The sequence below is a fragment of the Aspergillus ochraceoroseus genome (genome assembly GCF_002846915.1).
Source record: "Aspergillus ochraceoroseus IBT 24754 chromosome Unknown P175scaffold_14, whole genome shotgun sequence".
Classification (NCBI taxonomy): domain Eukaryota; kingdom Fungi; phylum Ascomycota; class Eurotiomycetes; order Eurotiales; family Aspergillaceae; genus Aspergillus; species Aspergillus ochraceoroseus.
In genome coordinates, this window is record NW_024468489.1 from 102,620 (window position 1) to 123,941 (window position 21,322).

A 21,322-nucleotide genomic window follows, 5' to 3' on the forward strand; every position below is an offset into this window, starting at 1 on the left:
ACGCACAGCAGGCATCATGCGGACAATCTCATCGCGAACCGCTTGGGGCAGTAAAGAATACAGATGTGCCGATGATAGTTGGCGGGCTGAGGCCGAGATCGTCCACAGGGGAGATGAGTAGGAGAGCTGCATGGCGAGTGAACCTGAGGTAGTAGTTACTGCTGCTGCAGTGGCTATATCTGATGACGATGGCAATGGGGGTGGAAGATCCACGCTCGCTCCAATAGAAAACGTCATGGAATCTTTTTGACGGAGCATATAACGAAACGAAATGTTCAGTTGTGTCTTCTCTGGAACCATCCATTCAGGCGAGTCGGTACTAGTAGCGGACTCAACGACGGCATTCAAAGATATTTCTGTCGTCGACAGCGTCACGCCTAACGTGACAATCTCCTGCGGCACCCACGAGGGAACTTGAGCGATGGAAAACCCAGGATACAGATGCACCAGGCTCAACCTGGACTGCGTCTGTGACGAACGCTGAATGTAGATGGCGTGTTTCTCTTCCGCCGGGTTCAACAGTCTGCCCAATGTCATCTTTGGTTCAGCAGACTGACCGGGGGTTAGGTTGGGCCAGAAACGGCCCTGGAGGGAGATCTCCTTGTTGAGCAGTGACCACTGGAAGGTAAAAAGGAAGGCAGACCGGCCGGAGGGTACACCGAATGGGGTATCGACCTCAAGGGTCATCGATATCGAGGCCAAGCAATCATTGGTGATTGTCAAGGAGAATTCATGCCACATAACGGTATACTGCTTTGTGGGGGATTCCGCTTTTCCAGATGGCTTTTCATTTTCTGTTTTTGATGGCTCAGATGTTTCCGGCGTGATTCCCAAATGATTATCCAGACGATCTTTCAGCTCCTGAAACGCAGTGTGAACGCTCGACTCTTCTAGCTTCTTCTCGACATGCTCCGCAAACACCTCCAGCATCTCCTCAAACCCGACTTCTCCCTCATTCTGGATTGTGTACGTCGTTCCGTTCGTGCCTAGGAATACATACAGATCGAGTTTCGCCTGCTTGAATGTAGTTGCCGCGAAGGACACGGAGCCGGCCAGGAAGACTTCACCGTTGACTTCTGGATCAGGTCTGAACAGACCAAACCGGGCACTCTTTTTCACAGTCACGGACAGAGCCACCTCAGCATGCTCAGGAAGGAAGTCCATCAGCGTTGCTGGGATATCCTTTGGGTCCAATTCGAATTCTAGACGTAGAATGGCTTGTCGCTGTTGCGCAAAGATCCATAGGCCGTTTCGGGGAGTTCCCGTGTTGGTGAGTTTTATCGAAAGCAGACTTAGTACTTTGCTGGCCCAGGGGGAGATATGGATTCCTGCAAGAGCCACCAGGGAGCCAACCGTTACGCCCTGCGTTGGGACGTCTTTAACGCCGAAAACAATCCCTCCTTCATGGCCGAACAATTCGAGACCCGCATCGGAGGCATCCCAGGACCCGAATTGACGATGAAGAACCTCGCGAGACGTAGATAGATTGAGTTTGAGTAGAGACGGGCCTGTTGCTGGTGCAGGATGGACGAGGTCGCATTCGATACTCTCGATAGTGAGGTTGGCGGAGCCAGGTCCAGAGCCTGTCAAGGTGACGGTCGTGGTGTTGATGAACTGGGCCAACCAGGAAGATGTGGTATCGGTTGCAGTGAGTGTCGCCGTGAATGGTGCGCTCGGGGAGATTGTGAGCTCTTGTTGCAGCTGCCATGCTTGTGAAGGTAAGGCCTGGAGATAGATGGCCCCGGCAGCATTGGGAGATAGTGAGAGATGACCTCGGGAGGCATCCGAATCGCCTGAATGCGGTCGAATAGAGGTCATATTCAGATGCGGTTTGTTTGGACAGTTGTCTTCAGTATCTCATCAATAAAATCTAGTGATTTCAGTGCCCAGCTATATTCTACCGCTATCCACGATTCAGGTTTCCATCTTGCTATCTAAGAGGCATTTTAGGCTGGACTAGGCCGTCTCAATAGCGTTCCTTCACGATGCGCCACTCATTTAGGGCAAGGCGCTACTCGCTCGGGTTTACCTGAACCTGGCCGTCTAGGGCATGTGTATGCAGGTACTAATATAGACCTGTAATGAGGCCTTTTTTGAAGAAATTTCAGCCGACGGTTATGTATATACAGTATATACAGTACAACATGAATACCGTACACATCGGTACGTTCTGGCATACAAATACATACATAGTAAGCCTTCCTGTGCCTTATTCTTGATATTAGTAGGATATTAGTATTATCTTTCCGATGGAGGCTGCCGGCGACATATATTCGATCGAGAGCTACCAAGTTGCCGTCCCCGGCGGCGATTGCTCCATCCACCTGCTGATCGATCACTCCAACGCACTGGCTGCCGCCCAAGCAAGGGCCCAGAACAATGTCGTGGACTATCACTCACTACTCCGCAGCATAGACGGCCCAAAATCAAAAGAAAAACGAACGATCAAGGGAGCCGTGCTCGTGGATGGGGGCTATGACGGTGGTACAAGCTACCAAGGCAAAAAGGCGTGCGCCTCTATTGAAAAGGCCATTACGGACATCGAGAGCCGGTTTGAGCTCGGCACGGGTGGTCTGAAATTTGACGCCTGGTTGGTGACGCACTGGGATCGAGACCACTACTGCGGCACACTGCAGATGATCATCACCGACCTGACGAAGAAGTATACCGATGACCCGACGAAGTATAACCGTGACCCGAAGGCGATCAGTGACGAGAACGACACGCAACGAGCAAGGTTCAAGCATTTCAAATACCAAAACGACAACGGCCCATGTTTGACGACCCTGTATAGCCCGGTGTTTAACCGAGACGCCTACGTACCGGTGTACAAAGACCTCCATCATAAGAACCCAGGAAAAACCGACATTCCCAAAGGAAGACACTGGCGGTTGCAAAAGAGCGACAAAGACAAGCTCGAGGTGGCAGTGGTGTTGGAAAACGACGGTCAAGCGTACACGGAACTGACTTATGCCAACAAGCCGACAAAATGGATGGGGGCTATTTGCAATGTTGTTGAAGGGTTCGATGACCTTTGGGGCACAGATCTATTTACAGGCAGGCCGATCAGCAAGGCTACCCTCGCCGGCCAACCGGTGAAGTTTGAGGATGTGATCGACGTCCTCAAAGAAGGTACCAGGACCGCTCCTGTGTTCCTAATCGTCGGTGCCGAGGGCTGTCTCATCGGGGACACGATGACCAAGACGGCCGTCCTTACTGCCGGAGCCCACGCGCTGGAGAACTACATCTCGATCATCTCGCTGATCGTGTGGCCGCCTAGCGATCACAATCACCAAGGTCGCGTCTCGTACTTTAACGGGGGCGATGCGGAAAGCAAGACAGAGAAGAGGCTAGCGGATTGGATGAATAAAAAGCCTGTTGCTGTGCTGAAAACATCGCATCACGGCGCCTACACGGCGACTCCGCCGGAGTTATTGGATGCGTTCAAGCCGAGCAAGGTGCTGATCTCAGCGGGTTATGATTATGGGCATCCCAGTATGTCTCTGCTCTCTCTTCTCTTCATATGTATGGATCCCTGCTCACCTTGACTCACGACAGACTGGATGGTGGTGACGACTCTGTTTGCGTACTGGGATTCTATGGTGAAAGGAGATAAGGTCAAGGAACAGAGGCATGGGGGAGAGGGATTGGTCTTCCCCCTGCGCTATCCTTATTACCTCGAGGGCTTCCGGTACAAAGACGACGGCAAAGAACCTGCGTTGCTCACCACCAAACATCTCAACATGAATCTCAACTTGCCAACATATGAGCACTTCCCGCTGCTGAACAAACCGCTGCGAGGCGACATCCCCGGGGAACGCACGCAGATCCTCCAGAAGGCCTATGACATCGGCAGCCAGACTTTTCGTGACTGGGCTCCTGCAGAGGCCAAGGAGTTTTGCAACACTTCCTGGAACACGGTGGTGAACAACAACAGCGAGGAATTTTTCAAGAACTTTGCCAATAGTGAGGGTTGGGAGAACTTCAATGCACAGCAGAAGCAGAAATTTTGTGGATTATTCCTGCTTATCACGATCCTGGCCGAGTACTGGTCGTACATCTCGAGCGTGGACAATAAATGGGGGCGCAAGCACCTGCAGAATGGAGACCGTCGCGAGGCCATCTTCCTCTGGACACGCAGCTACGACAGCGAAGATTTTGATGGCCGCGTCGACATCATCGACAACTGGAACAAGTACACGGACACCCGCGGGCAAAAGCTCCAGGTGGGAGATGGCATCACCCGAGTGGAACAGGTCAAGCCTATCATCGGTTACGCAAACATTCTCAAATACCTCTCGTCCGTGGCAAGTAATATGCCGGGCAATGGAGACCAGATACCCTTCAACTTCTGGATCGACCCTACACCCGAGCCGGTCAACTTCTTGGACGAGGGCGACTGGGACGATGGAGACGAGGAGGAGAAAATGCAAGCGGTCGAGATAGTCGAGGGCGCTGCCAAACCAAAAGAGTTAGGGCAAAGTGAGGAACCCAACCCGCCGGAGACTACTGTCATGGACGAAGAGTCCCCTGTGGTGATGGCAAATAAAAAGAAAGATAAACTGCTGCTGGCATTCATTAACGGGGATATGCCCGTGGACTGCCAACCAGTCTATGACCACCTCAACTCAAAGGCATTAAACCACCCTCGTCCAAAAATGAGCGACGCGGATAAAGAAGGAGAGACGGGGAACAACAGTCCGGGCAATGTTCAGGACAAGAAGCTGGTGATTATAGGAGACAAGGGAAAGGAGGGGAAGAAGGCCAATAATCCCTGAAGAGCTGAATCTTCCTGTTGTGTGTTGTTAGGCAAATCCTTCACAAGTATTCTGCCCCATAGTATATAGGATCTAACTGTACATAACATCCAATATATACCTATTAAGGCCTCTCACCTCCATTGGCAATCCTCTCTAGTCACTCCAACAACACCCCTAACCCTCCCAACATCCTCATATACGCCCTCCTCCTCCGTTGCCCTGAAATAAGCCTCCTCAACCAGCAACGGCACCCGCTCACAAGGCAAGGGATTGATTTTCATCTCTTGCAAGAGAAAGCTCAGCTGCGGATGTCGCAGAAGATGCAGCGGGTACTTCTGTACATTCAACGGCGAAATAGTCACCCCCAGATACCTCTGATCGTGTCCATCTGTCGCGTCCTCCAAGCTCCAGTCTCCCTGTAGATCAATCCGATGTCGTTTCCCCATGACCAACCTGCAGGTGATATCCCATAACCGTCCCGGACCGATCATACGCATCTTTGGTCGGGAGGTGATTGGTTGAAGGAGGTTGGTGTTGATCGTCCCCATGGGCAGATATACGTTCACCTCTCCGAGATAGAGATCTTGACGCACGTCTGCGATGGCGGTGAGGGAGAAGAGGAGGTCTAGGGTAATAGGTGCGCCGGCGGGGAGATTGCGGCGTGGTTGTTCGAGAAGAGGCGAGCAGATCTTGCTTAGTTGTGAGCTTGTTATCGGGAGGAGATTGTTGTATGCGGCGTCATTCTTAGGTATGGAAGGGATCGCGGGCTTCAGGGCATCGAGATTGAAGCCTTGGACCGGGGGGAGGAGCGCGGCCTTGATGAGCGGGGGTTCAGGGATGAAGGGTGTCTTTCGTTTCTTTTTGGGCTCTTTATTTTTCTCTTTGTCGGGCTCCAGCTTGTTCTCGGGACTCGTGGTGACTGGATTATTCAAAAGGCGTGGCTGAAGGGGTTGTATGCCGCCAGGTCTTTTATACTCCATCCGCAGCATGAGAATCTCATCGTTCAACTGTACACCGACATACGCAGATGAATCCTCCTGGACATCAGACAGGTCTTGGAGAACCTCCTTGTTAATATCCTGGCAGCATTGAATGAGCTGTTTGATATCAACACATCGTATGGTCCAGTCGTATATTGCTTTCAACGGCACATCTTTGAATCCATCGGGATTCTTGCACTTGAATACAGCCGTGTTGCTACCAGGCGTCCATATAGCTCGATTGTCACTGCTCTCAATCCGCTCCCTAGCCTTCTCCGATTCAGTAAGCGTGAAGAGCTTGAAGGCCATCTCCAGTTTCCCACCCGCGAGGTCGTCGCCCAGCGAAAAGCGCTGGTGGTGGAAGGGCTGCATCATGATTAATGCCGCATCCTCTGTCGTCTCAGGCGTCTCACTTTGATAGTAGATGAGTGTATCTTCACTTAATGTGGCGAAAGCTGCTGGTAAATCTGTGGAATCTTTGTGTTCTCTCTCGATCCGGAGATTGGGATATGCGCGCACGAGCTGACTGCGGAGGACGAGACCCCATCTTGGCCGCCAGGAATATGCCGTGTCTGGCTTTTGATCCTTTTGCATTGCAGTCAAATAGACGTTGAAGCTACTGCGGATTTCGCGTTTGACCAAATCGTCACTTGTCGTCGAGTGGTTGGCGATGCTGAGTGCGCCATCGATCATCGCATCAGTCCAGTTCTCGTCGATATAAAACGTCCGTAAAGCTTCGAGCGGGAGCACAGCCGGGTCGGGGAAGAGATAGATGGCTGGGATGCCTTGGAGGGCAAGTTTCTTCTGTATCCATTGCAGGACGAACAGCCAGTCAGTGGATACTTGATTTGTCTTGTTCTCAAGTTCGTGCTGGGCTTGGCTGGTGGCCATATCCGCAAGCCATTTCCGAACATGATCTGGAAGAGCGGAAGAAGGAGAAGCTAAAGATGAGGATGATAATGAAGAGGAAGACAAAGAAGATTTCGTATTCGCCCACCGATACACACCAGTGTAGAGGGCAGGTCTCTTATGAGTTCTCTTCAAAGCCGCAAAGGTATCCTTACTTTTACTCTTCTCTGGATCTTTGACTGCTTGAGCCATGATATCGCTGCGCAGTCGGAGCATCGCAGCCGTGAATGCCTTGTCGGCAATCGCGAGATTCCGCCCCAGTTCCCACGCAACGCTATAGCTCACATCCATGATCCCCGTGTGAGGATCAAGGATCTGCAGTTCTCGTCCCGCTACGCTGGGCGGGCATTGGCCTGGCGGAAGATAAGAGGGCGTTAATGGGCCGCGGTAGAAAGCGACTGTCGCCTCCCCAGTAAGCGTGCGGTGGCGGGTGAGTGTATACCCCTGACGCAGTCTCTCGACCAGCCATGAATTGGCTACATCTTTGGCGAGATCATTGAGAAGGCTCTTCGGTCGACAGAGAGGCTGTTTGTCCTTGTCCAGACTGCAGAGAATGTCGCGATAGCTAATCTCATCGCCTGGTGAGATGCGGTATGTCCACGCGTATAATGAGACCACCCCGATGGTTTTTACGGAGTCAGTCAACGACCGAGTCTTCAAATTTTCAACGATGCCATCGAGAGATACTAGATGCACGTAGACGGTCTGTTCCTTGCCATCGACAGGTCCTGTCCGGGGTGAGACCACAACACTAAAGGGATGTTCGTCGGGCGTGTCGGACACATGCGCACTGCCTGCCACAGCAACACGGCGGACGTGCGAGAGATACGCGAACGTGCTGATATTACTCATGATAAGATGCTCGAACAGCTCGCGCTTCAATACAATATAGCTCGCGACAGTCTCATCCGCAGCGTCGAGATCGTTAACGTTCGGACAGCGAAAGGAGCTCTCGGCCTTGTCTGCCTGCGCTAACTGCGATACAACCGCTGACAAGGCCCGGGTTGCTGAGGGAATATTTTTATTATTTGCTAGAGGAGTAACCTGTAGCTCATCGGCGGTAAACACTAACAGGGCCATCCAAGTCGGCCGTGTAGGCTTCTGGTCATTCTCGTTGGCGTGGTTCTGATTTTCAGGGTCCCCCGATCTCTCCCACGGTAACTGGGGATCGTTAAGAACGACATGAGGAAGCACCCGGGCATGCTCTGATGATCCTGGGGCAGGATAGATGGAATGGATATCGCTGGGAGGGAGGGTGAAGCGAGGGGCATCGACCGTAAAGCGAATCTTAGAGGTTTTCAAGGGGAGCTTTTGATTCCCGCTGGAGAGTGATTGTCTGGCCGTTAACGTATACAGTCGGTGATCACCTGACGCCCGGTCCCACCTGACGCCCGATTTCCCCTTACTAACTGTTTTTTTGATAATTTTCAATAACTTATATCTTAACTAATATAGGTTTAATTAAAGCCGCGATAGAAGCAATCAACTTGTTAAAGATTAGTGATTTAATTAATTATACTAAGATTGTGAAAGAGTTTAGTATTAATTAGATAATACTATTAAGATGCCACTACAGGGTACAGCATTCTAAAGACTACTAATATAAGTAATAGTAAGTTCTTACTAACTAATATAAAAAAGAACTAATAAACTATATTAATAAGCTTACTAAGCAAGACCTCTTTATATCCTATAAGATACTTTAGAATTTTATAAAGGAAATTACTAGTAAGAAGCCTAAAAAATACTAGCCTGGGCACTTTATAAAGTATTATTAAGATAATCTTATCTTAACCTATATAATAGCTATTAATACTATATAAAAATAAGCTAATTCTATATATAGATATACTCTATATTTTAAGTTATTAAGCTAGAAGATATAGTAATATAAGCTATAGCTAGAGAATATTTATAATATAAATAAGAAAAGATTTCTTATTAAAATACTAGTTAAAGATCTTAGAATCTTCTTAAAGTAGAAATATATAATTAGAGAAGAGCTTAAATAATACCTATAAAATAAAAATTATAAGTAAATAACTTTAATTACTTATATTTATACTAATAGAACCTCTTTCTTACTAGATCTTATTTACTAGACTTTTACTAGTAATATATAAGATTCCTAGCTTCAAGACTTTAATCTTAAGCTTTATTCTTACTTCTTTACCTCCTCTACAAGTAATTAGACTAATAATAAGCTAGAATATACCTAATTAACTAATATATTTAACCACAAGACTAAGAACAAGACATACAGGTAATAGAGGCTTCTTATCCTTAATAATTATAGATCTTACCTTACTATAAAGTTTATTAATTACTATAATACTAATAAGATCTTATTAATAATATATCTACCTTATTTAACTTATTTATTATAATTACTTAATATTAGGATCTTTAGCCCTCTCTCTACTACTTATAGTAAGAATCTTAAGGACTTTCTATATAAATTAATAGGCCTTAGTTATATTACTAAATAGGACTTTTTCTACCTCTTCTAGCTAGCCTAGGAACAAGCCTTATTAATAAAAAATATCCTTTCTTTATAGCAAATTATAGGAATATAGCTGCTGAATCTAGAAATAATTCTAATTTAATTTAATAAGTAGAATAACTCTAAGCCCTCCTCAAGTAATTTCTTATATTTTATTCTATAGGTAGAGGACTAGTAGAAGATTAAGAAGCTTTTAAATTAAGTTATTACTAATATATATAATAAAAATACCAAGAAATTAAGCTTAATAATATATTATCTCTCTATAGAGAATATTATCCTAAAATTATATTATTAAGGCCTTGAATTAGCCCTCTAGAATAAGAAGAAGAAGTATTAATATAGAAAACTCTTATAATTTAAGCTTATGGCTCTTAAAAATAATAGTATAGTTTTTTACTTTTCTTAAAAGATTTAATAGGCTTATAATCTTTAAATATAGAAAAATAAAGTTATATAACTTACTAAGGTATTAAAGGAATAAGAAAAGGTCTATTAATAGCTTGTTAAAGAGGAGAAATAATACTTACTTAAAAAGTAAAAGAGAAATTAAGTATTCTAGTAAAAATTATAGCTACTAGAGGTAGAGTAAAAGAAATAATAAAAGGAGGATACTTATCTAGTAAAGGAGGTAGATTACTAGCTTTAAAATAACTTCTAGCAGGTAAAGAAGTCTCTAAAAAAGATTTCTAAAGCTTTATACTAGCAAAAATCTATAGAAATCAGGCTAATAATACTTATAGAAGTCCTAGAGGCCCCTCTAATAGTAAATTATTAAGGCTGTGAGATCCAGCTCCTATAGTACTTTTAGACTAATTAAAAACTATATATAGAGTCTTAATAATAACTATATTTATTTACTAAAAGATCACGTGATAATAATAATTATATGTGGTTAAATTACTTCATATTTAATATTGCTGGTGGTGGTGAAATCGGGCGTCAGGTGGGACCAGGCGTCAGGTGATCACCAACTGTACGTAGTGTCCTTGGCCCGGAGGCCAGGCTCGAAGAAGGAGTGCAGCCTCATGAGGAGTTTGTCTATACAAAAGAGCGCAGTAACCCGTGAAAGAGGCCTGGACAATCATATCTAATGGGCTTTATTTATATGAATCGAGGATAGTATAGTAGCTGTATTTACAAAGGTACGGTAAGCTGTTACCAGTATCTACTAGTAATATCAGGATATCTATAATAGTACAGTACATTACAAGCTCCGACTAGTAGTATCAACGACTATAGTCTGCAGGATACAGGGCGCCACCAGCTGAACAGGTGGAGTATACAAGAGACAGGTGCCCGTGCCCCGGAACAGGTAGTCCATGGTAAAAATAGCCGAGTCTATAGTTGCTCACATCCACAGTGTTATATACTAGAGGAGTCTAGTCAAGACATTCATTCTCACAGCTCTCTAGACTGGACGCGCTCGGCTAGAGACGTGAGACGAGGTGAGATGCCCCTCGCTGTGGTCATCCCCCTACAGGTTGACGCCTTCCAGCTCAACGAAGCCGTGATCAACCAGGGTAAGGCCTTTATCGCGCCCTTCTCACCCCCCGACTACTCCTCTCTTGAACCCGGCCCGCGCCTCCAACACGATGCGATCCCGCATCTCAGTCTGCGTGCCTCGTTTCCAGCGAGCATCAATACCCGTCTGTCGGATCTCGACACAGGAACGGCACGACAAGACCGGCTAGGCATCTACCTGCACTGGACGGTGCCGAAGCCGTTTCGTGTCGGTGTCATGGCGACTGAAAGTGCACAAGGAGCGGCACATACTGACAAAAAGAAAGAGAGGGGAATATCTGGAGATTCAGAAGTAAGACGCGCCCTATAATATTAACGATAGTCTTGAATCTCACTGTAGATTGTAGTTCACTGCACTTCCAGACAGATGGGTCATTATCCGCCGTGTGGATGAAAGTACCCCCACGCTTCGCACAGGAAAATATTTAGCATTCGTCGTGGAAAGCAACCGGATCCGTCGCCTGAACGTGAATCCAACCGACCTGGCTGGTTTGGATCTCGACACCGAAGCGGCCCCCTTTATAGACCACAAGGGGACTCCTGATGCACAGCATGGAGTTCTCCTGGGCATCAAGCACCGGTTATCACAGTGGAGGGAGCAATTAAATGATACGGATAGTGCGAGTACGACTACAGATTTCCATCTGCCCCTGACACTCGCAGACTCGGCGAATCCGTTGTTCACGGATTTTCAGCACCACGGGATGAATGTTTTTGGCGTGCATGATGATCTGACATACTTCTCAGCAGAAAGTAATAGTCTGTGCACGCTTGAGGCAGCGCAGATTTCGTATCAGGTTGTGGGATACCATGCTCTACGTCGCTATGACCCCATTGCGACCAGTTCTGAAGCTGCAAGCACAAATCAAGATCTTCTCTCGACACATGGACTGTCATTGGCTGTGAAGGAAAAGGCAGTGTCCAGAGACGAGAGAAAAGAAGAGGAAGAAGAAGAAGAGGAAGAAGAAGAAGAGGAGGAGGAGGAGGAGGAACAAGAATGGTTATCAGATGATTGTGGGATGCTGCGCTCTCTCTGTCATGGCACGGTAGATCTCCGCTGGTCCCGTAAGAACAGACCGGCAATAGTCCCCGCCGACAAGGCTGCCGAGGCGTTTATACAGTCCCATCCGGTAGCAATTGGAGCAGATCTGGTCGACGCGATGGCTGCGATCTTCGAGGCGCCGGCGAAGGAGACTCAGGCGGATCCGGCGCTGGCAGCAGCGTTTCGGCATCTGCAGGTCCTTGCAGCGGATCCGGCAGATGAAGGGAACGATAACAGCAAGACGCAGCAGGGGAAGACTACGGGGTTCAAGCCGGTGCATGGAGGACATATCTGGAAGGTGAGGAGTGAGGGCAAGAATGAGCCCCAGGCATCCAGTCAGGCTTCAACCATAACACCTCAGGCAGCTCAGGCACCCCTTCTGCACCAGCTGAACGCTGCTCAGCGTCTTTTCGATGCTGCCCATCGACACTCTCGCCTCCTGCAGCATCTGCTGTTCTGCGAGTGGTGGAAAGCCCGAGCAGCCGGATTCGGTGATAAATCCGATGGGGCTGGTGCTGCTGCGACTGTCGATGATGACGGCTTTGAGACCATGGGGAGCTGGTATCGGGAGCATCTGCCTGAGACACGCACGCGAGTGAAAGAGATCCTGACAGAATTACTTATATTGCATCTGAGAGAGAAAGAAGAAGAGTCCTCTGGTGGGACGGGGGAACATAAACGGCCAGGACTTGTAAAGGCTCTTCAAGATTTGATATCATCGCTAAGCAAAGGGAACCCCGTTGAAAAGATCGCGTCCAGTCGCTTCTTCAGGGCGCAAGACCCGATGATTCTCCTCTCGGATATGGAATCCGGGTGGCCCGAGGACTCAGAGAAGGATACGATCCCCGTTCAGCTCAACACGCAGTTTTCACGGCGCCAGACAGCGTTAGCTGGCCAGGATGACGCGTGGCAGCTGTTCCAGAATGAGCTGATTAACTTGCCTTCATGGGTCCATGCCTGTGTAGATGACCTGCGGCACGGATGGACAAAGCCTACAGGGTCTGGCGATGATGATTCAGCACAAACATGGTTCCCCCTGTTCATCGAGTGGGAGGCTGATTACTTCCATATCCCCTATCAACACTGGATTCTGGAAGAGACATCTTCTGGGACTGTCCGCTACCGGATCAACAAGAGTGTCGATCTTGCCAGCGTGGCAGAGACAACTCGCCGCGGACTCAGCGGCAGGGGTAATCTCCTTCCTGAGGGTGCGCGTGCATTAACCACCCTGGTCGAGCAGGTAGTCAGCCGGTCGAGTCCCGATCTGCTGGAGAAGATCCTTCCCGGCGAGCAACGGAAGGCTGTGGACCAAGCGATTGCAGGGCTAAGCAATGTTCTCTGTGCTGAGCTGCAGGGGCTCGCCGACCATCTGCTCACGCTTGTACGCGGAACACACGCGATCCCGGGTCCGAACGCTGACAAAAAGGAAACAGCCTCGAGCTGGCTGTCAACCCTGTTCCCCCGGCTCTCTGTTCACGATCATTCGGCAGTGCTGCAGTTCCTTGCCGCGGGTTCCGGGACCGACGTCACCCCTTATACAGCCTTGTTACCGGTCCAGGGTGTATCCCGAGAAGGAGAAGAAGCAGACCTTGCCCTTTTTCACCCCGTTACGCATGGGCAGGTCCGGTTCACGAAGTTGAATATCATTGACAAGTTCGGCCAGGTGGTTTGTGCGTTTGACCCACGGCCTGGTCAACCGTTACGTCCGATTTATCCCAGCGTCAGTCAGGAACTGGCGTGCCAGCGCAACGAGACATTACCGGGTCGAGCATTTGCGAATACAGTGCTTGCAGAACCTGAGGGCCGCTGTCAATTCTTCCAGCTCGGCCCGCGCATCAATCAGGATGCACGGTTCAATGCAGTGTGGGTGACGAGGACAACCTTATCCACGAATGATCGGGGCAATACTTCCACTTCCTCCTCCTCCTCTTCCTCCTCCTGGAGGCCCTTGCTAGAATGGGAGTCACCGATCTGGGGGTGGGTGGTATGTAACTTCCAGGACGAAAGTCTGCAGATCTTGAACGGCGAGGGAGAGTTGTGCGGTGAGATCCTCATATCGTCGAGTCTCTGGTTGAACGCGGGGGGCAACCTGGCCAAGACAACTCCGGATACGACCAATAAAGATCTCGCAGCGTTCATGGCCCGTTTGGCTGGCTCGACGGACTTCCTCGGCCGTGTGTGGGAGATGGTCGTGGACGCCAACGAACATATCCATCATGCCCCCGGCGAGGCGGATTCCCTCCCAGCGCTCATCGGACGGCCTCTAGCGCTTGTCTCGATGGGATGGTCATTGGAGCTGGCCACGCGGCCGATGCCCGACCAGACCGATTATCCTGGCAGGGCTACTAAATCTTTGCTGGATTATGAGTTTGCGTTGAAACTCGGGGATCGGCACAGTCTGCACGACGGGCTGGTAGCGTATACTCCACTGGAGGAGGACAATTCCACTTTTGACTTTGGCAAATTGTTCAGTGCATATGGAAACAATCCAGCCAGTTCCTCTTCAGACTCAATACTTCCAACACAGAACATCTCCTTCCACCCCTACTGGATCAACCCTACCGATTATAGCTCCTCGACGAGCGACGCCTTTGCTACCGCTCATGCAGAAAAGCTGCAGATATACGCCGCTCTAATCGATCCGTTCCAAGGTGTCAACGGCTTCTCGGGGATCCTGCCCACGGCCACGCTGACGGTGCCGCCCTGGGCGCTCGACCGGGCAGTCAAGGCCATGAAGACCGTTCTCCGAGCTGGGCCGTTGTTGATTCCGGGAGATGTCAATAGCACGGGAACCACTACTACTGGTACTGCGCCGGTGGCTCTACCGATTGATCCACCACCCGGGAGCTGGATGTGGATGCAACCTGTGGCCGACGGAACTGGAAATGCAGTTAACCAAATGTTTGGACTGACGGCGGCATCCAAAGAGTTTGCCGTTGCCGATGGGCTGCAGACGGTTGTGGAGGGGTTCATGCGGACTAGTTAGAATCATTAGAATTGGATTCTTTTCCCTGTTCTACAATAGGATAGAGTAAGCAGGGTACAATCGATACAATATCCGGATAATTGCCTTGCTAAATGCATGAATCTTCCATGGGATGGTTTTTGCATCATCTAGATCGCCAGATTAATCTAATCTTATAATTCACTCCTTCCGTTCACCCTATACACAGTCTATATCTCTAATTCTAACACTGTTCTAGCAAAGTCTATCATTTAGCTCTTCCAAGCGCAACCATCAATCACTCCTCCAGTCGCAGGGACCCGCGACCCTCCGCTTTGTCCAGTGTATCCGCAATCCACGATCCGTCTCCTTCAAATAGCATGGCGTCGTAGGTTGTGGCGCCGATAATACAGCCGACAATCGGGGCAAAAAGCGGAACTAGAAAATAGTAGTTGGCTGCGGTAAAGACTTCCCTGCCATAAATAATTGCCGAGAACAATCTCGGACCAAAGTCTCTGGCGGGATTAATAGCCTGATCACGATTTACCATTGCATTAGTTATCACTTCGATCATCTGGTGAACCGGGAAAAAAAAAAAAAAAAAAAACCTACGTAACCAGTCTGCCACCCCAAGGCCGCCCCGATCATCAGCAGAAGCACGAAAAGAGACATCTGCGGAGCCGGAAACCGATGGGCATTCCCTGGATCTGAGATACTGAGCGAGCCAAACATCAGCACAGCGGCGCCCAACATCTCGGAAAACGCAGCCTCCCAATTGGATTCGAAGACGGCCGCGGGATAGGTCGAGAAGATCCCGGCAGAATGGTGGCCGCGCGGGCTCAGGATTGATCCCCCGGGAATAGTATATTCGGGGTCCCAGGCATGGATGGCGGAGCGGTAATTGATGTAGACGATGGCAGCACCCACGAAGCCGCCCAGGAACTGTGCCGCCAGCTTGGCCGGGATCCTTTTCCACTGTCCTGCCGATGGACGTACGATCGCCAGGCAGAGAGTCACAGCGGGGTTGATGGTTGGGCTAGGATCGGATAAGTAGCAGGAGAGACAGACCGCCGAGGCCCAGGCGAGGTTAATGGATAACCAGGTGCCATATTGGTAGTCGGACAGCAGGCATTGGGCGACGACTCCATCACCAATCACAATCAACAGGGCAGTACCGAGGAATTCGGCCAGATATGGCTTGAACGCCTGGCGAGGGATCATCTCGATTCACAATGTGGGACAATTGGAGAAGGAGGAGGAGGAAGAGAAGGAGAAATTTGCCAGGTGTTGTTGATTTATTGCCCCAGTCAGCGGTGACGTCATATTCTTCGGAACTGCCCCATCCGGGATACCGAGATCTTAGAGCGGTTTTTATAATTACAGCTTTACTATCATGGGCTCAGATCTAGAAAGAGTCACTTGTGTCCTAACCTAATAACAGTCGTTGTCCTTTTGCCAACATTCGCTCCAGCCAGGAGATCATGATTCCTGAATCGTGCAGGGCCCATACATCTTCAAGCAGCTCAATCGCCCATAGACTCACCGGGCACCGGTTGAGTGAATAGATCACCCGAAGGCGTTCCTGCACCCATTGTCGAAGAGACACCTCCTCCTCCGTCAACTCCGACCCGGCAATGATCAGAGGAATAGACTGAAAGTTTAAAGACCATGAGGTAGATGGGACCTTCATCAGGTAGGCCAGGGTGTCTCTGGCGTGCTGAACAATCACGCTCCTCCCTTCCGATTCTGTCAGATCGCGGTCGAGAAGGGGGATGTGGGCCCGGGCGAGGGAAATCATCAAGAGACCTTGCTTTCGGTATGCTTCGGCCAGCAATGAGATGGGCTGGTTGCTATGCTTCGGCGCGCTCCAAAGTAGCAACTTGGTTTCCAGTTCGACTTCGAGGAATGGGTCACGTCGTCCAGTGTCTAGCACCTTTCTGTAGTACCGACCAACAATCCCCAGGAGATATAAGATTTCTGTGCAGTAGCCATACATGGGATGGTAGGAGGTGCCAATTCGCTGGACAGCATCTGCCATCAACGGCGTCCCCAAGGGGGTTTGCTCCGAGCTATGTACTAGAAAAGATGTCGCCATGTCCCAGAAAAGATAAACCCCGACCATGAACTGTGTACTCTGGCTGATTTCGCTGGCGGACTGCCGGAGTTCCAGGAGACGCTCTAAGATCGTCCGTGCGCCTACGAAATGCGCGTGGCCAAAATCCATCACATCATGCTCTACCCAGTAAGATGAACATGCCAACAAAATGGTAGTGAAAAAGGCGGCTTCTGTGCAAGATTTCTCGGAGATTTCCAAGTCCTGGCGAAATTTTTGCAGAGCTTTGCCTCTTTCCTCGAGGGCGATGATAGGACCTCGACATGGGAAATAAGACTCGTGACTCGCACTGAACGATTGGCAGATGTGCAACAGGGAAGGAGATTCGGCGAAATATCGGGTCATCAGGAAGGAGAGGGAGTTTTCATTGGGGTCGATCGCCATCATTTGGCTCGTCTTCTCAAACCAGTGTTGCATCAACCGCTTGTTCACGATATCCCCCAGGGCCAACAGCATGCAGGGGACTTCAACCTGCCATTGTGTGAGGCGTGGAACAGACCTACAGATGAATCCGCGACGTTCACATCGGCGGCAGACGGGGTAGGTTTCATCACACTTGACCCGATGGGCACGGCACTCCCGACAACCCTGGCGGCTTCGCTCTCGAGAACGCTGCTTGGGTTCCGGTTGATCAATCGAGTTAGGGGCTGGAGTATTGTGGAACTTGATCGGCGCAAAACGGACCCGTAACTTTGATGCCACCATGACGAACAGGGAGAGGAGGTCTTTTTGTATTTAAGAGGTGTTATTTGGAGGGAGTTGACTGCCATAATGGAGAGAAGATTAGGGATGACAAGATGAGGCGGGGAGAGACAAGAGGAGCCCCGATAAGCTGATCCATTACCCGATTATATTAGCTAGGTTAAGCGTATCACGCGTAGTAGATAAGCCAGTGATTCTGATATTGATCCCGGGGAACCGCCGCTATCCCGGAGCCTGCATTCCGGGAACAACCTCCTCCCCGGTACCAAAAGGCGAGGAGACAAAAGGACAAGAAGATTGACTGGTAGGCCATCTCGATCTTCTCTTGGACTGACTATCCCTTTGACCCCAAGTTGGTCCACCAGACAGAACATGTCGCGGTCATTCTGGCCTTTACAGAAAAGTGAAGCTCAATGCGGGCAAGGAAGTTGAAGGCCACCTAACCCGTCCAGTGCCGCTCCCCAAGCCATGACTAAACCGCACAGGGAGTTACGGATTCTGTACGGGATACGGAGTAGAAGATTTGCCATTCCAGTGGGGACACTAGAATATAGCGCTATTACTATGATAACACCAAGTCCAAAGTAGTCCAATAAAGCCGCAGGACGCCCCAGGTTTCCGAATAACGCTATCCAGGTCAAATCCTGGATCCCGGGCTCGGAAACAACGTGCAAAAAAAGAAAGAAAAAAAAAAAAGGTATCCGGAGATCCATATAGGGACTACCAATTTGAATGACCATTAGACGTGAAAAGAAAGAGGTTCTTAACAGGAGCTTAGAAGAGCTTCCTTTGCAGAATATAATCCATTTTCAGATAATAAGAATCTCCGCCGAAAACACTGATATAAAATTGAATGTTTTCAAACTGTTTTCATAGCTTGATTTTGGTATGACTCGGGTATTTTATTCTGTATTGGTTTAGTAGATTGCATATTATTCTAGTGCGATATTCAAATTATTGTCCCCTATGTACTGGAATGGCAAATCCCACAGCATTTATCCATATCGCCCTACAGAATTAGGATTGGTCCAAACCAAGTGGCGTCTCTTCCTGCTCCGGGGGTTCGATTCGGCTGCTGCAATGCGTCATATTTTGTGGGTTTAATCAGTAGGATGTCCGTCAACTTTCAACATATATGGTCCCAATGTGGAAATTTCTTAATTCTCTACTGGGAATTAAATACCGTCAAACAGGGTCTCCCATCCACGCCACTAATGGCACATGCGATGGATACTTCTCCCGCCTTCCGGAAAGAAAGCTGCTCTTTCCCAATCAATGACCCCCGCAACTGCATCCAGATTTGGATGCAATACAATGTTTGAGAGATCCCAATCCATATGTGATAATACTGGTAGACTAGAAGGGTTGTCTTGGTGTATTATCCCAAACTAGACCTTTAAAAACCGTGACGCCTGGGATTCTCTCAAAAACATTGAATCTATTCCAATTAGTTACACTTTTGAACCATACTTGAATTACTACTTACCCATTCCCTTTGTGTACGAGCTTCGGTGCTGGAATACTCGTGTACTGACGAACAATCTCCAGCGTGCGTAGTTCATTTTCATAATTTTGCGAAATTGTCAACAGGTCAGGCTGATAACCATCAAAACCAAGCTCACCAGGCTCGAGCCTTTTTTTCATAACATGGTCCGCGAGCATGTAGATATATCGATCAAATGGTGGAACAGGTAAAGCTTCAGGCCTGTATTTCTCTAGCCATTCCTTGTCTGTTGAGTATATTATTTCGGTCTTGTGGCAGGGGAATGAATATTGATTCATATAGAAGGAGGAAACAGAGAATAATATTAGTCTATAGCCATGTATCTTATAAGGGCACACGAGCCCTAAGATTCCTGGGCCGTGTAACCCTGTTGACGAATAATCAAAGTAAGTCAAGTACTGTGGCTGCTTATCACACTCACAGACCATGATTTATTGTCTCTAGCTTCCAGCTTAATGAGTGCCATGGTCTGGAAATGTCTAAATTATGGAAATTAGAATGGAACCGGGAACGGCACTTGTGCATGTGGCTGGAAGAGCGAAGTTCTAAATAGTGGAGGATTTAAGATATTTAATATTTGAGATTTGCCATAAATATCTAATGGGGTAAGGCATTTAAATACCTCGAAAATCTATTCTTGCAAGACCTTATGACATCTTGTTTATAGTCTAATCTAAGGGCAATATAGAAGCTACTATAAGAATTAACCAGTCTACCGCATAATATATATTACAGGATTCTATCAATAAACATAGTTTCTTTATATTAGATGATTATTTTGCAGGAAAAAATCCTTATCAACACCTATATAACCATACAGTTAGTCTTACTGCCAAAAAAATTCATAATCATTGGTGTGTAATATAACAGGTATCTGCTATTAATGACTCTGGAAAGGGCCACATCACTCTTACTTTATCTGGGGTTCTTTCCCCCGCCATCACTCGATGAATAAGGATAATAGCTCCGTATTCTGCCTTTGTTTTTCCTGAATATCAAGCTGTGGAGCCACCCATCTATCGGCATCAGTGTCCAGGGATTCTTGAGCAAGCTGTTGCACCTTATTCCAGACTTCATATTCAGCAAATTAGCGTTCGTGCGCACTTATCTCCTCGTTGCTAAATGCATACGGGCATTTTCCAGTGAACCCCAAACTTGACCAGTTCTAAAAGATCTCTATTAAGCATTCCCGGAGTAGGACTAATCCAGTGTCAGATATTTCCCCACAGTGGATAAAAAGTTCTTGGAAAACGCGAGGTATATTCATTGTATTATGCGCAACTATATCTTTAAGAAGAGTAGAAACTTTATATACTTTTGCTTCTTTAGCCTGGGACCATTTATTTAAAGCAATTGTTTTGCTTTCTTTATCCAACTAGCTAAAAGTTACTAGGGAGCTTGGGATGTACAAGTCCTCCTGTATAATCCCGAGGAGGCCTCAGAAACACCGGCTATTGGACTTGAAGAAATAATGGAAGGATAGACAATGACTGGAAATCAATTAGTAACACAATCTATGAGTTCTTATCAGGCGCAATGAAAATATTGCCTGCCAATATGGAGATCAGTGTGCCATAGAGTAGGCTGGGTGAATTGGGCTAATATCCTCCGACGACTAAGTCTCCGCGATCATATGGGGTACCATCAGAGATTCAAGATCCAAAGTTAACATTGAAAATTGGGCCACAGTTCCATTGACACCATTATTTCGTCCTGAAGAATTGAGAATACTAAATCAACCTATTAGTTGTTTACCGTAATTTGCGGGAGAGTATAGTACATAGATAGCCTTAGTCAAGCTTCTCCTTGGCTTGGTTTGCCATTTTATCCCCAGATTTTCGAGCAATCTCCAGTGGGATATTTAGGGTAATCTATCCTGACGCCAAATTAGCATGTGTTCCGTTTTTCTGCCTAAACCTGGCAAGGGCATTATTCTTGGATATTATTTTTCCCGTCCTTAGATTCCCCTGCATCAAGACGAAGTTGGTACTTGCAGTCATTATCTTTCGCCGGTACTGGTGCAATGCGCTTGCCGGGGGTTTGTTTCTGGAACAACCTGTTGTAAAGCCCTCTCTGGAAAAATGCTTTCTCGAGTTACTTCAAGACCCTCAACATGTTTTCTCTGAGGGGGTATAACTATAAAAAAAGGAGTCTAATATAATAAAAGGCTTCGTGAGATATAGCAGCAAGGTCTTCATTATTGCTTTTGCCAGCCAATTATTTATGCTGGCAATAGATAGACTTTTCATAACTGGCTCCAATAGAGTGTAACTGCTGAGTGCTCTTTCCCATAAGGTCTGATCAGCGCAGAGTTGTTGCATAATCGCGCTTTCTCAATATA

At 48.0% G+C, this 21,322-nt stretch overlaps 8 protein-coding genes across 8 annotated transcripts; 3 read left to right on the forward strand and 5 right to left on the reverse strand.

Moving 5' to 3' along the window:
* Positions 1-2,249: 2,249 nt before the first annotated feature.
* On the forward strand, positions 2,250-4,778 carry P175DRAFT_0496779 (uncharacterized protein; the record flags this gene model as incomplete). The annotated part of the gene is made up of 2 exons (XM_040896142.1): positions 2,250-3,495; positions 3,559-4,778. 2 exons carry the CDS (start codon positions 2,250-2,252, stop codon positions 4,776-4,778), a joined length of 2,466 nt encoding a protein of 821 aa, XP_040748324.1.
* Positions 4,779-4,891: 113 nt separating this feature from the next.
* P175DRAFT_0536497 (uncharacterized protein) lies at positions 4,892-10,182 on the reverse strand (the record flags this gene model as incomplete). Its single annotated transcript, XM_040900312.1, has 2 exons — positions 4,892-8,016; positions 10,128-10,182. The coding sequence occupies 2 exons, from the start codon at positions 10,180-10,182 to the stop codon at positions 4,892-4,894; spliced, it is 3,180 nt and encodes a 1,059-aa protein (XP_040748325.1).
* A 423-nt stretch (positions 10,183-10,605) lies between these two features.
* Positions 10,606-14,968, forward strand: P175DRAFT_0541602 (uncharacterized protein; the record flags this gene model as incomplete). The annotated part of the gene is made up of 2 exons (XM_040900354.1): positions 10,606-10,968; positions 11,024-14,968. The coding sequence occupies 2 exons, from the start codon at positions 10,606-10,608 to the stop codon at positions 14,702-14,704; spliced, it is 4,044 nt and encodes a 1,347-aa protein (XP_040748326.1). The 3' UTR covers positions 14,705-14,968.
* P175DRAFT_0519609 (uncharacterized protein) lies at positions 14,755-16,184 on the reverse strand. Its single transcript, XM_040899115.1, has 2 exons — positions 15,275-16,184; positions 14,755-15,194 (listed from the first exon to the last, which is right to left on the reverse strand). Exons 1-2 carry the CDS (start codon positions 15,881-15,883, stop codon positions 14,961-14,963), a joined length of 843 nt encoding a protein of 280 aa, XP_040748327.1. The 5' UTR covers positions 15,884-16,184; the 3' UTR covers positions 14,755-14,960.
* P175DRAFT_0124054 (uncharacterized protein) lies at positions 15,945-17,724 on the reverse strand. The gene is made up of 2 exons (XM_040892383.1): positions 17,620-17,724; positions 15,945-17,538 (listed from the first exon to the last, which is right to left on the reverse strand). The coding sequence occupies exon 2, from the start codon at positions 17,478-17,480 to the stop codon at positions 16,089-16,091; it is 1,392 nt and encodes a 463-aa protein (XP_040748328.1). The 5' UTR covers positions 17,481-17,538; positions 17,620-17,724; the 3' UTR covers positions 15,945-16,088.
* Positions 17,725-18,763: 1,039 nt separating this feature from the next.
* P175DRAFT_0505437 (uncharacterized protein) lies at positions 18,764-19,240 on the reverse strand. Its single transcript, XM_040898094.1, has one exon. It carries the CDS (start codon positions 19,137-19,139, stop codon positions 18,960-18,962), a length of 180 nt encoding a protein of 59 aa, XP_040748329.1. The 5' UTR covers positions 19,140-19,240; the 3' UTR covers positions 18,764-18,959.
* A 681-nt stretch (positions 19,241-19,921) lies between these two features.
* P175DRAFT_0512729 (uncharacterized protein) lies at positions 19,922-20,248 on the reverse strand (the record flags this gene model as incomplete). The annotated part of the gene is made up of 3 exons (XM_040898706.1): positions 19,922-20,052; positions 20,086-20,146; positions 20,183-20,248. The coding sequence occupies 3 exons, from the start codon at positions 20,246-20,248 to the stop codon at positions 19,922-19,924; spliced, it is 258 nt and encodes an 85-aa protein (XP_040748330.1).
* A 575-nt stretch (positions 20,249-20,823) lies between these two features.
* Positions 20,824-21,087, forward strand: P175DRAFT_0124069 (uncharacterized protein; the record flags this gene model as incomplete). Its single annotated transcript, XM_040892384.1, has 1 exon — positions 20,824-21,087. A coding segment is annotated over one exon (264 nt), but the record flags the coding sequence as incomplete, so codon positions are not given.
* Between the last annotated feature and the right edge of the window lie 235 nt (positions 21,088-21,322).